The 16327-nt window shown below is 39.0% G+C and overlaps 1 protein-coding gene across 8 annotated transcripts in view; it reads left to right on the forward strand.

Annotated features, from left to right (window-relative positions):
- Positions 1 to 5276: 5276 nt before the first annotated feature.
- The window catches only part of RHBDD1 (rhomboid domain containing 1), a 46797-nt gene continuing 35746 nt past the window's right edge, over positions 5277 to 16327 (forward strand). For 5 of the 8 annotated variants that reach the window (XR_012587638.1, XR_012587639.1, XR_012587640.1 and 2 more), the window contains exons 1-3: positions 5289 to 5562; positions 13051 to 13139; positions 13928 to 14446. Coding sequence is in view for 4 of the 8 variants with exons in the window: in XM_074592009.1 (XP_074448110.1) it covers positions 14014 to 14446 (433 nt within the window). In the remaining 4 variants the exon portion in view is untranslated. Of the gene's footprint in view, positions 5563 to 5606; positions 5933 to 13050; positions 13140 to 13927; positions 14447 to 16327 lie in introns of those variants that run through there. The other 3 variants (XM_074592010.1, XM_074592013.1, XM_074592011.1) reach the window with 3 other exon arrangements.

Consider the following 16327-nt stretch of genomic DNA (forward strand, 5'->3'; position numbering starts at 1 on the left):
TACTTTTTCTCATTTCTACAGCAACTTTGTAATTTCTACTGAATGTTTCAAAAACAGAACTAATAATGAAATAAGTTAAAATAATGCTTTGATAGAGCTTACTAATTTTGAATTGTAACTTCCAGATTCACTGCCTTGAATATCGTATTTGCTCCGTTCCTACTCAGGGACAACCTACGTGAAGGTGACCCAGCTCCAAGGTACCTGAGCAGAAGAGGTCCAGGGGTGGCAGCTGGGTTCAACCAAGAGCCCAAATCACAGGGCAGCCCCACCATGATGAGGCAGGTCAGAGGCAAAGCCAGGAAGTCTGGATCAAACACAGCACGGCTGGACTGAGCCACCAGCCCACCAAGGCCAGGCCCAGCTCAGCAGGACCCATAGGCAGGGCAAAACCATAGTGGAACTGGAGACCAGCCCTGCTTAAGAAGGGACCCAGGGTGTAGGGCTGACCTGAAATGGCCCCAGGGCAGGGTGTGGGGACCCAGGTGAGGCTGGTCAGGACAATTAAGGCCTACCAGTGCATTCTGGGCCATGACAGATGCTTTTGTTAGGGTTACTTCTGTTAAATAAAACTTAGTATGTTAAAGATAGCTTTAGATAGCCCTTCAAGTTAAAAACAACAAAACCAAATAAACAACTCACATTTCAATATTACGAATGACATACTGTGCCTTCTTCATACTTCTGGGATTCAAACTTCCAAGGGCAATACAGCTTCTTTCACTGTATGAAAACAGAAATAAAAAGGCTCAATCATGAAGTAAGAACTTAGAACCAGTCTTCTGCTGGCATCAGCACCCTCTCCAAATGCTTCCCCACCCCTGGCTCTGCCTCTCAACCTCTCTGCAGGGGACATGAGTTGGTTGGTGAGCGTGTATGTTGTAGAACCAAGGTTAGCATAAAAAGACAAAAACATGCAGAACCTGAATTCTACTCATATATCCATGAGAAAATACAGAGCAAGAAAAGACTTCCAAAAAGGGGCTTAATGTAATTTCTGGATAAATTCCTTTACTATCTTTGACAAATCCTTCTTTACAAGGAGTGCCAGATAAAGCCCTCCAGTATTGCCTATGGATTAGCCCAACTTTGAGAGCTGGGAACCTGGGAGTACTACAAATCGACATTTCATCTCCCTGGGGGAGCACATTGCTTCCACTGTCCTGGCATCCTGCAGGTCAACGGAGCACACAAAGGTATCACCAGATTACTGATACATCCTTTCTGTAAAGCAGTTAAAATTTCATAGAAAGTTCGATCAAAACCCATGTTTCCATAAAGGAAAACATTATGCGAATGCTTTATAGAAATGCAAAATAATCACAAAATGTTCACAGCTACAGTATTAACAAAAATTCCCTGCCAATAGAAGAATATACTTTAACTTCATGATTTGTATAAACTGTGAATGATGAGATGTAAGTTATGTTGCCACTGAAAAAAGAACTGTATTCAGCAGAATATTTTCTGCCTGTAGTATTATTATGGTGAACAACTTTCACACTGCCTTAGTAATGATTATAGAATCATAGAATAATTAGAGTTGGAAGGCACCTTAAAGATCATCTTGTTCCACCCGCCTGCCATGGGCAGGGACACCTCCCACTAGACCAGGCTGCTCAAAGCCCCATCCAGCCTGGCCTGGAACACCTCCAGGGATGGGGCATCCACAGCTTCTCTGGGAAACCTGTTCCAGTGTCTCACCACCCCGTAAAGAATTTCTTCCCAATATCTAATCTAAACCTACCCTCTTTCAGTTAAATGATCATTTAACATCCCTGTTGCCAAGCAAAATGAAGATAAATGTTTGCGTATACACATTTTAAAATCAATTTTAGATGACAGCAGGTTACTGTTTTGTTATTCCATAACCAATAACCAGTGATCTCAAATTATATTCTCTTTGATTTTGGTATCTTTTTTATAAAGCCCTTTAGTTGCGTAGAGGGGTTGCCTGGTAGCATCTTCTTGGCATATTTCACACATTGATTTCCTTAACATTGCCTTTTGGTCTACTCTCTTCTCTTCTGGTCACACACAACAGCTTAGGCCTTTGAGAATGAAAATGCTTTGGTTTAACTGAAGCCTCTCAATGCAATGTGGCAGTATCTGGATAAGCAGGAGGTGACTAGATGATCAAAGGGCCCTTTGGCTGTAAGTGTTATGAAACCTTCTTGATGTTAGTCCGTTTCTTCCGGCCGACGTTCAGACCAATGCACTCTTTTATTTTCCACCAGATGTTCCTTCTATTCCTTCTGGCAGACTATATGAACAGATCAAGAACCTCCATGATATATTCCTTTTTATCTCTATAAACTGCAGAGAAAGCATCCACATTTTTCACTCCATTTGTCCATACTGTATTATAAAGTTATATAGTATTGGTGATGATGGCAGCTGAACTGGAGAAAGTACACCACCAGCTAAGGAAAAGTTAGTATGGGTGGGCTACATTGCAAAGACAAAGTTAATGTCAGATCAAAGACTCCGAAAAAGTAAGCCCTGAATTCATACAAAACATTTGTTATCAGCTCATACTTCCGTATGTATCTCTCAGAAGGGCTTGCCTCCACAGTTTCCAAAGCGTTACGTTGTTTTCAGAACCAGCATGGTAGCAGTGGTACAATAGCTGTATATAAACTAATAACATGTTTAAACCCATCCTTTAATCATCTGTATTTTGTTAATTTTCTGACAGACTCATAATATTCTACATACCTAATTCTGGGTTACTGCTTCTCTCTTCTTCCACTATTTGTAAACACTGTCACGTACTGACAGTTAAGGAGAGTCACAGTTCCTTTACCGTAACTATGCTTTGACATTCTTCTTACATTTGTAGGCTAGTCCTAACTAGTTCCTTCAAGATTAACATAAACAGTGTTTAAAATATGCTGCTATCAGATTCCCAGCATTAATTAAAAAAATATCCTTCAGATATGGATTTAATTTGCATCCATGCATTCCATAGCAGGCTGTTCCTTCCCAATTATTTCATGTTGAAAAGCCTCAGTATAACTCTCAGAAAAATGAGTATTCTGAGACCTTGCTGTACTCCTCCTAAAACCTGTTTAAGCCTTGTGCTATTAAGCAAAGGAAAGATTTCAATGTCACTTTTTCTTTATGGGTCAACATATGACTAAGCTGTATGTTTACACTGATAATAGCTGTATTATAAATATTTACATGGATTATATAGTTAGCAGTAAGGCGTAAGCAGTGCTAACCGCATGCGTCACTCCTGTGCTAAGTGTACATGGGTTATGAAAATGATGTTTCTGTTTATTTCTTCCTTATTTTCTTTCCAATTACTGAATTATCTTTCCAATCAGGCCAGCCATAACTAGGAAACAGAACCTATACTGTTAATAGTTGTTCATGGAAAGGGATATTGTCTTACATGAACTCAACCAACCTTTTATGTGCCAGCCCTTCAGCTGAACTAAATTGCTGTTCTTACTTAAGAACGTCTTTCATGTTGAGGAAAGCTGGGTAATGGCACATATGGGACATGTATGAGGAAGGCTAAAGAAATAAGTTTTGTCAACTTTTGTATTTTTCCATTAAAAAAAATTGTAGTTTGTGAACAGTATTTCTCATTTTATTCAATTTTATTGATAAGAAAAAAGAACATTCAGACAAAAAGGTAAAAGAAATCCATGAGGTAAATGGTGGCATGAGATTAAAGAAAGAGAGCAGCAGGTCAGGTTTTTTTCTAACTAGCTATTTACGTAAGTACAAAATAATCCAGAAGACCTGTTTTTTTTAGCAAATTCAGTGTAGAACAAGAAAAAAAAACGTTAAGAACTTAATGGGTATCAAATCCCACACTTTGGTAAAAAGTACAAGAACAGTGGTTTGTTTTTTTTTTTAATCTACCTACATATGTGGCCCATTAATTATAGGATCTGAACAAATCATTCATTTACTTAGCCTCCTGTTGTTCCTGTGACTTCTATTATCACTGTTGTATCAATAAGGACATAAAAGATGGAATATTAATAAATGATTGCTCAGGCTGACCCAGGAAGTGAGCTAGAAATGAAATCCAGATCTCCTAGGTCCCAGAAGAGAATGACAGCCTCAGAACTTGTGCATCCGGTAATAAGATCTGGACCTGTACTTAGGCAACAAACACTGCATCGTTAAGAATTATGGACTGGAATTATGATTGCATGAAAATGGAGTACATTATTACAGAAAATGGTGCCAATTATAGAAAACCTGGTGCATGTTAGAAAATCCATCAGTCTAGGCATTTATAACTCCCACATCCTGTGATTTCTATGAATTATTATGATTAGCATTAATTGAGGTAACAGATCTAAATGCGCCAAAACTAAGGAGCTTAAGATAACGTGTCTAAATGGGGCACACGCTGAATCTGCCCTCCTCTTTTGGCTTCTGCTCATTCTTGGAAGAGAAGACTATGCTGAAGTTGCTTGTTTTGGCTCCTTTAACTTGATCTCCACCCTATTTCTAGGAATTCAGCCCCTTTCATACCTGCCAGTCTGCTGAGCTGTGTGCTGTTTTTGGAAGGGAAGAATACAATTTTCTTATAAATTCTATGACATGCTTGCATGAATTGCCAAAACATTCTATGAAACTTAAGTGCCACATAAATGACAGCAAAATAGGGCCATTTACATGTTGCTTTGGCTATAGATTTTGTATGATTCATTTCTAGTCACATATTTGCACCATCAGCTTGCCAAAATTTCTATGATAACCTATTATTTTAGACATTTATAATTTGCTCAATGTATTCCCTACTGAATATTAACAACAAAGCTTGCAGTCTAGATATCTGTGTCAAAACTGGGGAATACTACTTAACACCAGTGACTAGTATTCTTCACAAGTGAAACGAATGTTCTCATCCAACTACCTTTCATGTTTGAAAAAGAATTAGAGCAGTTGAACTATTAAACTTACAGAACTAGTTACTGTTTTGCATGTACAGTAAGACATTTTCAAAGGTAACCTAATTACGCACTTTAATGGTAAATAGTACCAGCAAACAGTATTTTCACAGGCATTATTAGAATAAACACAATTCAAAGCCTTCCAACTGGGAAGCTAGACACCTTTTATCACCTGAAACCACCATTTCACCACGACGTATTCGCTGAAGAGTTTTTCTTAGAAGCCAGCATGCTCCTCATCTGCTTTTAAAGCGCCCCCCTCTTATCTTCGCTAATTTGTATTCGCCTCAACACCTGGCCCCCCCGCCTGCCGCGCAGATAAAGCTAATGGGAGGCCCTCGCCTACTCCTCAGTAATTGCTCTGTCATCTTGAGCGTGAGGAGGCCAGGACAGAACACGGTGCTGCACGGCTGGCAACGACCGTTGTATCGCGCTGCTACCCCCGGGCCTGGTTGCTCGCCCTCGACTCTGAGGCCGCTGCCCGCACCCCGCCAGCCGACTGCTGAGGCTGCCGCCGCCTTCCTGACAGACGACGGGCAGGGCGCGTGCGCGGCGCGCGCAGGGCGGGCCTACCGCTGAGTGGCGGCCGGCTCACGTGATGCGGCGCGAGGGCCTGAGCCGCCGCCGCTGCGCGAACGTGAGTGCTGAGGCGGGGAGGGGAGGGGGCGTCCGCCGCCGCCGGGCGGGGACGGGGAGGCGACAGCCGGCTTTGCGGCGCCCTGCCGCCTCCTGCCGGCGGCACCGGCCCCCCGCCCCGGCTGGGCCCACGCTGGGGGCGGTGTGGGGGCGGGAGTCGGCCGTGAGGCGAGGAGGGAGAGAGGGGCGCGGGCCGGGCCTGGGTGTGGTCTCCTGAGCCGGCGGCGGTCCGGTACAGGGCACCGACGCGAAAGGGCTTCTCTTGCAGCCGGTAGCTCTCGGGAGCTGGCTTCTAGTAAGTTGGTCTCCGCCGGGTTTGGCTCCACCCGCCACTGGAAGCCGAGTGGCGGAGAGGAGTTTGCGGAAATGAAGTAAGTCTGGGAAATCGCAAAAAAGACCTGATAGTTCACACTGTAACAGCTCTTAGTATTCCCCCCCCCCCCATTTCTGTGAGACTTTGCTCATGCAAAGGTTCTGGAGGCGGTGGAGAGAAGCAGTGCCTGAAGGAGCAGAGGGTGCAGGAGCAGACTGGGATGTGACAGTGCCGAACCCTAGATCTGCCTCGCTTATCAGCAAACTGCAGCAAACTCACTTTAAGTGCGGTGACACCTTAATATGCGCTGTATATTAACTCCGTTAATATTTATTTACTGCTATTCCCTTCAGCAGTACTTTTTACAGATTATGTAAATAACTGTTTGGGTTTTTTATTTGACCAGAGCTACATCAGTTTCTTTCCTTGTAATAATAATAAAAAAAAAATAAAAAACAAACAACAACCAAAACCCAAACAAACAAAAACCTGGAAATAACCTGCACCTGTATCAAAGAAGTAGTGACAAACGTACCTGAACTACATTGGGTAAACTTTCTTACATATGTGTAAATATTGAGTTTAAGTAATTTAGGTGTTTAGAAAATGTATTTCATGATACTAGAGTTGGTTTAAGTTCCTGAGATAGTGCAATGATGTTCTTCCTGGAGCTGTATTTTGTTAATTCGAAGAGATTTGAGGTCTTGACAAAAGTTAACATTGCGCTAATAGTAGGAAGTGTGTATTTCTGAATTGTTTGTATATTTAACCAATATTACTTAAAATGGATTTCATTGGAAAGTAGGCTCCCTGTCCTTCCTCCCTCCTACAAACTGCAGACAAATTTTCCCTCAAAGCAACACAAACTAAGGAATGCTAAGCTTGTAAGAGCCCTTGTGCTTCACAGCTCTGAAGTGGAGTCAGGGAAGCATTGGTTGTTTCATTTTAATTATATTACAAAATTATTGAGATAAATAAAGGAGGACTGTGTTCTGGTATAATTACCTAGTTTTAGGATTATACAAGTGCAAGTACAGCAGTCAAGTAAAAAAAAAACCTCAAACCTCTGACCCTAATATTAAAGTAGTTAAACATCTGTGATGTTAAAACTCTTAACTGTGGCCTAATCTGAAGTCCACTGTTGTTCTGGTGTATTTTTATCTTCTAAAACTGTGACGTCCTCTCACCTTTACCAGTACAGTGGTATAACTATAAATATTTCTGATTATTTTACTGTTCTTAACTTGAATTATGTGTAGGTGCATGCTAGCATTTTGAGAGATAGTTACTAATTACTGTCTGTTATGAGATGGGGCTAGTAAGAATATTTATCAAGCCTTTCTGTGTCCCTTTCCTTGCACAAAAGTGGTAAAGGACTTAATATGTCTATTATCTCCCCTCAAAATATCATGATAAAATAATTCTGACTAACAGACCACTGAGGTTCAGCAAGAGCTGATGCTTCAAAGGAAGAAATTATCTATTGACATGTTCTTTTTCTTTCTAGCTTGGTCAAATATGCTTTATCTGTTTGATTGTATGTGGCATATAAATTTTGGAGATAGAGAAGGCTATCGCTGTGTTTAAGTTTTCTAAGCAAAAAAAAAAGCAGTGGTAATGTGTGGCTGTTGTGGTTCCTGTATATATACTGAACAGATTTTTTTCAATGAAGGAAAACTTGTTAATTTCTAATTTCCATAAAAATGTATAAAGGTTCCTACTTTTCCTGTCTGTTCTACGCTAAAATGGCTTACTGATTTGGCAGTTGCATCAGAATTTCTATTATAGAATAGGCAATCACCATGAAAAGGTTTTTATTAGGTTGTTCCATTTCAGGAGCTGGTTTGTATTGCCCTATGAAAAGACTGGTGTGATCTTTGTCTCCAGAGCAGGAAATAGGGAGTATCACTAGTATATGTGTTACAAGTAAAAGGCCTCAGTTTTGAGGCACATGAACAAACCACTTCCACAGTGATTGCCTACCAAAGGTAATGGAGAAACTGAAAGATCAGGAAGGAATGAGTTTAGTGGTAGGTTAGTCACATAATGAATATAATTTCAATAATTTCCTGGATCACAATGTAAAGAAGTTTTCAGTAATTGTTCTGATTTCACAAACTGAAGAGGTTTTGAAGACTTTTTTACATAATGTGTCTCATACTGCTACTACAGGATTTTGGGGGGGTCTGTTTTTTAACTTCTGTTGTTTGGTTTTCTTCTTGCAGCTTGTGATCACTGGTTTTGGTCAGATTCTGGATGCTTAAGTCCCTGCTATATGATGCCCAACGTGTAAATTGCCTGCAATGTGTCGTATCAGCTTAAGGGTTGAGCTGGTGCCTGAAATGCATAATGTAATTTCCAGGCTAAGTCATCCATCCATGCTTGGTCAACTTTGTTGGCTCTGAGGGAAGTTCTGACAGAGCAAATGTGCAGCTGATTCTAGCTGTACATGGTGATGCAGTAGCTCCTTAGAACTGAAGGACAGTTTGGATAATTAGACTGACCTCTGCTAGAATTAAAATTTTCAAGTTTATATCTCCCTGAGAGCGGCCTAAGGAAGCTCGTTGGTTCTGTGTGCTGTGGCATAAGGAAACGTTGCTTGCTATGACTTCAGTGTTACGGTAGCTGACTGAATAATTTGAAAATTTTGAATTAGAAGTGGATGCCATGTAGGAAATGAAGGCAGACATATAAAACGTAGTTATCTTAAGCACATCAGAGCATTAGTAGTAATGTTAGTAGTCTCAAATGATGACAGAGAGTATAGCTGGTGTTTACAATGATAAGCCTTAAGGAAAAGTCTAGTGGATGCTTTTTCTGGTGTTCAGATTTGTATATTGATTCTAATGAAATTTAAATATATTATAAATATACAAAGTAAATTAATTATCTTTTGTGAATGAAAACATGAGTCCAAAATTGGCAGGGCTTCCAGCGATATTGCAAGTTAATAATTATAAAGAAATAATTTGAATAACTCTGTATTTTAACTGAAGGCTGGACAGGTTGCAGTGTTTAAGTGTTCTCCTTTTTAGATTAAGTAGCAGTAGTCAAACTAATGAGGCAATTAAAAGGCTATTGCTTAGTGTCTCAGATGTTCATACTTAAGATGTGAAGCAGAGTATGAGATACTCTAAAGAGAGAATTTCTGACATTTGACCTAGTCCCTTCTGTTCTTTCCTCTGAAAGCTGTCTTATTTATTTTGGGATAAGATGTCCAAAAGTATTCTTGGCATGTATTTTTTTAAGATGTACGTATTTTATTGTGAATAGTAATTGTCAGACCCTTCAGAAGACAATTTTCAGTTTTAAGTTTGAGTTGTTAGCTTAAAAGCTTGTTTTGTTAAAGGCTTCTTTTTAGTACTACTTCAGAGGATTAGAGGACTATAAAATACTTTCAGTTTTCATGCTGAAGCAGATGTAAGAGGCAGAAGCACTTCCTTATTCTCACAGAACATTTTGAAGAACACTTAAAATAAAATGTGACATGTTGAAAAAAAAAAAAGACTTTGTGACATAGCCTTTTATGCAGTCATTTTATGTTGGTATTTACCTTTGTCTTGTTTCCTTTCAGCAAGGTAGTTGCTGATTTAAATTATTTTGAAACATTTGTATTACAGATGTATGACTTCTCATACCAAATTCTGAAATTTTTTTTTCCAGTTTACAGTTCAGTATTCCTTTGTGAATGAAAGCACGTACGCCCTTTAAAGGCACATTTCATTAATCCAGAAGTCATTCTTTATAAAGTAATTACTTTTATAATTATGTCAGAACCTTGTCTTTTTTGTTATGACCTATGCAATTGACTATACATTTCAAAGCTTATTGTAACTGACAGCTTGTGGTTGACCTTCTTCTTGCATACATATTAAATATAAACAGGATGATTCATTATGTTTCAAATTCTTGAGTTTTTTCTTGCATTGAGTTTTTTTTTTCTGTTATGCCTGCTTTCCCCTTCCCCCTTCCTGCCCTTCTTCCCAAGTTTGAGGGTGATAGTAAAAGGATTTACAGTTTGCTGCTTCTTCCTTTGTAGGACTGTTCTTTTGCCCTAAAAACACTGTTTCTGTTTCATTCTTTTCTTGGTTAAGCCCTTGTACCCTGAAACTATATTCATAGACAAGTAGTGTTGGCCTACAGGTAAGTTGAGGCTTATCTGTAGTGTGGACTGGTTTATGCTCAGGATCTGATACTCACTCTTTACGTGTTTCAGGTGGTTTTTACATTGGTCTAGCTCTAATCAGGATGTGTAGGTTGAATGCCCAGTTTGTTTCTGGAGTGCACTGGGTTCTTTCCTGGAACACATCTGGTTTAGTCCTATCTGAAAAGAGACTAGTTCATGTGCTCTTAGGCCACTCCACAATGTGAACCACAGTGAAGTCAGTGGGGGCAATGGAGAAATTAATTTCAAAAAATCATACTTGTGATCTGAACTGGAAGAGTAACCCTGGGATTTTTTTCTGTCAGTGAAAAGTTACACAATGCTAAGATACTTTCATTACAAATCACTTGTGCAAAACAATGAGAAGAACAAAGCAGCTCTGGAGAGAAGATGGGTGACAGATCTCAAGATCAGGATGTGATCTGTAGGTCATGGCTGCATTCACCCTCCATGGGAATGAGATGTTGTACGTCTACATCTCTTCATAAAAACCTAGACTTATGTCACAGTGTGACTTTTTTTATTGATTTATTTTTTTCTAAGGAGAGGGGCAATGGGTTGGATTTTGCTTCATGTAAACATAAATCAAAGTTTCAGGGTAGTTCTGTCCATTTTGGGGGGAGCAAGGATACAGGGAGATTCTTTCTTCTAACTTCAAATTACAGCTGTAAGAAAAGACAGTATAACATTTCATTTTAACTGCTATTTACTAAAATATTTACTTTATTACATGATTTTTCAGTAATATGAAGTCATAATATTTTATGGTTGCCAAGTGAGCAAGGGGGGTTGTCACAGTAAAAATAAAAGTTTAAATGCTTTGCACTTGGTTAGTACAAAATAAACAAACAAATTCCAAGAATGTTTAGTTCAGACATTTATCTTGAGTAGGTGACAAAAATGCAGGCACGTGGCAGCTTAGAAGCAAGACAAATGTCCATTTCAAGTCTGTTCTGGAAATTTGTACATTTTGAAGTGGGTGGCATGTTTTCAAAAAAGAAAAAGGAATAAGTGCTTCATTGTTTCAAGCCTCATTAGACTTTTAATAAACAGAGTAGAGGCTGAGGAAGAATGTTCAAACAGTTGAAAACCCTATATATTTTAAGTGAGCTGCATTCCAGAAGGTTCTTAAATAACTACTGTTTTCTTTCTTACATCTTTTTCCTTTATAATAAAAGACATAATGTGTCTTGGCTGACACTTTTGATTGCTCCCAATAATGGGAATGATTTATAATACGTAGAACTACTGTATTCATGGTGTAAACTGTTCTCAGTCATGTTACATGATTATTGAACAGGTATGTGCTGTGTGAGGGGGGTTTTTCTTAGGTGCATGTATGTTAAAAGTATTTAAATTGGGAAATAAAGAGTATCAAAAGGCGGGGAGGAACTTTAAAAACTAAGACTCTAGTATTTGGCAATTGGAACAACGTGGTATGGCAAGATTTTAGGGCTTCCATGTAACTTGGGTTTAAATGGTGTTGACTTTTAAATTCTAACAGTTTTTATGTCAACTGATTTGTGGTGGGAAAGATTTAGCTGTGTCAGTGGTGCAAGAAAAGTCAGAGGTTTGGGCAGATGCATATAAGAACAGTTTGGGGGTGTTGGTATACCTGGTATTAGAGCAAGTAGTGTGAAAAAAGCGAATGACAGTGATTAAACTTTTGATTATCTAAGTACTTTTTTTTGATACATTGACATTAAAAAGTCAAAGGCTGTCAGTGTTAATTATCTGCAACAATCAGTTTACACTTTAAGAGGCCTTAGCTCATTTGAACTTTGTAGCACTACAGCTGTGGTCTCTCTAGTTAAATTGTGAGGATTAGAATCTGAGAATTAGAAACACTGGTGTTTAAAGGCACCAGCGTAGTTAGAGTTATATGTTCAAGAGGCCTGGTATAAAGCATGTTATTGCTGTTTCCACTCTGTTTTGGGCAAGACTTAAATGTTATGTAGCGTCTCTGAGATTAGACCATGGGAAAAAATGCAGTGAATTCCTTTTAATGTAGCAAATGTATTACTTGCATTCTGTACTACAGCTGTTTTGAGGATGCAACCAGGTTGGGGTTTTTTTTCTTCTCTTAAAGTGCTGTAGTAAACCTAAATGCAATTTAAAGAGAAATCCAGAGACTAGAAAAACATAAACTTAACTATAATAAGTGGCATATAATTAATTATGTGTGTGAACTAAGATGGAAGTATATGCTCCTCTTGCTTAGCTATAAGCGGAGGAGGTAGTTTGGCCCCTAGATGATCTTCTTTAATGTTGAACCCTGTGGAGGTTTCATAGTTGCTTTTGCTGTTATAGGATAACACCATTCAGAGGTCACTTCCTTCTTTTCCATGTGTTCACTTACTGTGTGTGGTGCAACCTGATCAAATTATTAATGATACTCTGAATACCTAAAGAAAAATATGTAGTAAAGTGTTTGCAGGCATACCAATGGTCTGTAGAAATGTGCAATGTAGTAAATCCTAATAGGCATAATGTTGAGTGTTAAACTTTGTGCCTTGAGGTGTTGTCCTTTTCTCCTTATAAAGTTATTTTTTTCTGCTGTCCTCCAGAAGAATTAAATTAGATTGTTGCTTGTTTATCTAATAAAAATATTCACAGAGCATTTGATATGATGAATTGGAAAGGAATTTAAGCTAAATAAAAAGTTAGTATATTAGCAGCTTATTCTAACTTTTATAATATAATGGAAAAGGAGGTGAATGGGGGATTGAGATAGGAATTTTGTATATATCTAGATATTTCAGGAAGTTTCATTTGAAACCTGATGGTGAAGTTTTGAAAAATAAGTGTATTTTGCTGGCTCTGCATAGTTGACATTTAATGTGTGAAATAATGTATTGCATATCTTCAATAGTTCAGCAAAGAACCGGCATCCCAGAGGTGGAGAAGGGTGGCTCTGCTATTGTTGTGCCACCTTGGAGAGTTCTGAGAACTAAAAGTTGCAGTAGCCCTCAGAAGCTACTTGAAATTCAGCCTCTTCCTGTCTTCTGCAGGTGGTTCCACTCTCTGGAAACTCAGCATCACTTTTGTGTTGTATTCTCCAATGCAGCGTCCTCCCTCCTCTCTTTATAGGCTTGCACAGGTTAGCTTGATACCCTTTCTCAGTTTGTTGTAGTAACCCTATTTCTAGCTAGATCTAGAACTTTTTATAGTCCTCTTTAATCCTCCATTTTATCTGGCATAAATAGGGCAGAGATTAATATTTTGCTGTAACTGAAAATTTTATGTGCTGTTCTTGTATATGCTTTCCTCCTACATTTTTTTCTGTTGCACGCTTTTAAACTGAACTTTGAATTCTAGACACTAGGAAAGCAATACCAATTTTCAAAGTTTACATTTAGGAGTACTTAACTTTGTTACTTTTTGAAATGTTAACTATTAATTTTCATTTTTAGCTTGTATTGAATATTTGTAAAAGTTGGAAAAATGGTCCTGAAAAAAAAATTACATATGTAGCAAAGGTGGGAAGCCTGAAAACTGAGACTCTAGAGAAGATTTTTTTAACTGTTTTCCTTCCATTTTCCTTCCAGTTTTAATTGTGAGTGAATCTGGATATTGATGAGAACATTTCTAGAACATCCAAGAATTTTATAGATGAAGTAAAGCCTGTCCAGGAACTTGAAAGAGGGGTTGCAGACTTCTTTTCTCACAATGCTTGTCTGGATTAGCTGTATAAATCCCTTTTATTTGTGTCTTATACTAGTTCAAAAGCTGTGACTTTTTTTTCTCTTGAATTTTTCTTGTGATTTTAAAAAGAGGTCTCAGCTGGTTAGGTTGAAGAATTTGCTATGTTTACAAAAAAAAAAGTAGTGATGAACTTGAAAACATCCCTGTATATGTATAATAATGCAGTTATTTTTTTTCTTTCAGAATTTACAAAACTTGTATGGTTTTGAATTCGAACGAAAGACTAGAAGTCAGAATAATCTTCACATTTCTTTGAATAAGAAGTAATAATGCAACGAAGGCAAGGAAGAGTCAATGCAGGACTGCTTTTGCTGCTTTATCAAATTTCTCAAGTTGGACTCCAGAACATTCCTTCTGTTACCCTTGGGGTGCTTGCGCTGAATATTTTTCTCTTTCTGAATCCTGTAAGGCCACTGTCTGAAGTGTGCATCAGTGTAAAGGAAGGCTTCTACAGAAAGAACTGGCAGCGTTTACTGCTTTCTCCTGTCCACCATGCAGATGACTGGCATTTATATTATAACATGATTTCCATGCTTTGGAAGGGGATAATGCTAGAAAAAAAGCTTAAGAGCATATGGTTTGCATACATAATTGCAGTATTTTCAGTGTTGATTGGAGTTGTCTATATGATGCTGGAATTCATGCTTGTGAAAATTCTGGATGATCCTTCGTATGAAATGAATTGTGCTGTAGGCTTTTCAGGTAAGGCATAGAGTTAGTACAATTTAAATATGTAAAAATAATATTTATAAGTTCTATATAGTAATATTTGAATGCAAAAAATGGATAGATGTACATCCATATGCATGTATGTGGTTGCTATGTCAATAAACTTATCCTATTTTTTAATTTAAAGCATGTACTTTGGGTACCTGTTGTGCGCATGCTGTCATTGGGACATAGCATTAGAGGGCAAGCCTTCCTTTGCAACCTCTGAGAAAGGTGCTTCAACACCTCTGAGGGTTCCTTGTGGTATTCGAACTGGTACTAGTTGTAACATTCTGGTAGTTGCTCATTTGGAACTTCAGATACTCTCTGGTCCCCCACCCTTTGGTAATGAGACATATTGACCTTTATGGTGGCTGTAGGGGCCCTGAGTGCAACCTCTTTCTCTGCGAGGTTTTGCTGCCTGTGCTCAAGAACAGTTCTGATACAGGGCGGCTGTGACCCACCTCAGGCTAGTGGGAGATGAGATGTGTGAGATGGCTGAGAGAAGCCTCACCAGGGGCCTTTTTCCCCATTGTTCAGCATCTGCTTTGAAGCTCAAGCCGTCTGCATCATCCCTGGCTGAGCTATACTGCATCTGTGCCTGGCCATGTGCTTCTCTGGCCTGGGCCCTGACTTGACTTCCTGACTTTCTTTGGGCCTGCTTGGTCAGGTGGATGTGCCTGGTGATCTTGGGTCCTGGCCAGCTGCACTTGCTGTCACCAGTGTGCCCTGCATGCTTTGCCTAAGGGCTATGGGACTGGGCCCCTATCGGGGAGGTTGCTGCCGGCCTGACTCCCTGTTCCCTTTGGATACACTTCCTTTGACGAGCGTCTCGGTCTTGCTGCTCCCTAACAGTGACTGCAGAACCCTACTGAATATTTATTATTAGTGGTAAAATGACTGAAATATGTGCACCCAGTTCAGTCTCAGCTGGACTTTATAGGGTTAGCTTTTATACAGTACTCCAAACTATTGCAGCATGATTAATGGGGGAAACGTGCTCTGTAATACTACTCTGTGAACAGCTCAGAGGTGCTGTCATCAACCTTCTTTTTGAACCTCTTATCTTGTGTCATCTTAGGCGGTAGGATGAGAAGTTGAGACCTAGAAGTTTTGAAGAAGTATCAGTTTTGAGTATTCACTTATATAATGCAGCATCTATGTGAGGTTTTTCCTATGTATTCCTATCAGTCCATACCTTAAAACAGCTTAGTATCAACCCAGTTCTTATTAGGAATGAGAAGGGTGAATATTTCAAAAATTCATGATGAAACTTCTTTGTACTACATGACTGGGAATTTAATACTAGCATGTAATGGGGTGGTGTTAAGATTTCACTGTATTTTTTTTTTTTTACCAGATTAGTCTCCAGCTTCTCACTTAGCCACTTAGCAACTTACATCTCCCTTTTTTCAAAAGAACAGAAGGGAAGTTAGATTTAGTGATATAATTATCCAGGTCATGCAGCTTTATGGCGAAAGAGTCCAAGTTACTGAACTGGTAACTGGTGGTGCTGGCAGGCAGGGCAAGCATTGGTGATGGGCCAGATGGGGGTGCCCATTTCATTCCTTACAAGAGACTCATGTCAGCCATACCTGCAATATTGGCTGGAGCATATATTCTGGATTTTTTGGAGAACTAAAAAGAAGTGGGACTTAAGCCTCTAATCTACTGAGGCATTTGTGAAAAGGATAAAAAAGTCAAGCTTTTTGTCAATTTAGGATTACCTAATTGGATTTTAATGTACATGTTCTGCAAGATAGATAGTTCAGATCTATCATCAAGTATTGCAACCTGTTCTGATGTGACTTATCTTCTGCAGCATCTTTTGAGTATTCCAAGCTTGGACATGTGGGGCTGTAGACAATGTGCCCA

The sequence above is a fragment of the Larus michahellis genome, chromosome 6 (genome assembly GCF_964199755.1).
Source record: "Larus michahellis chromosome 6, bLarMic1.1, whole genome shotgun sequence".
Taxonomy (NCBI): domain Eukaryota; kingdom Metazoa; phylum Chordata; class Aves; order Charadriiformes; family Laridae; genus Larus; species Larus michahellis.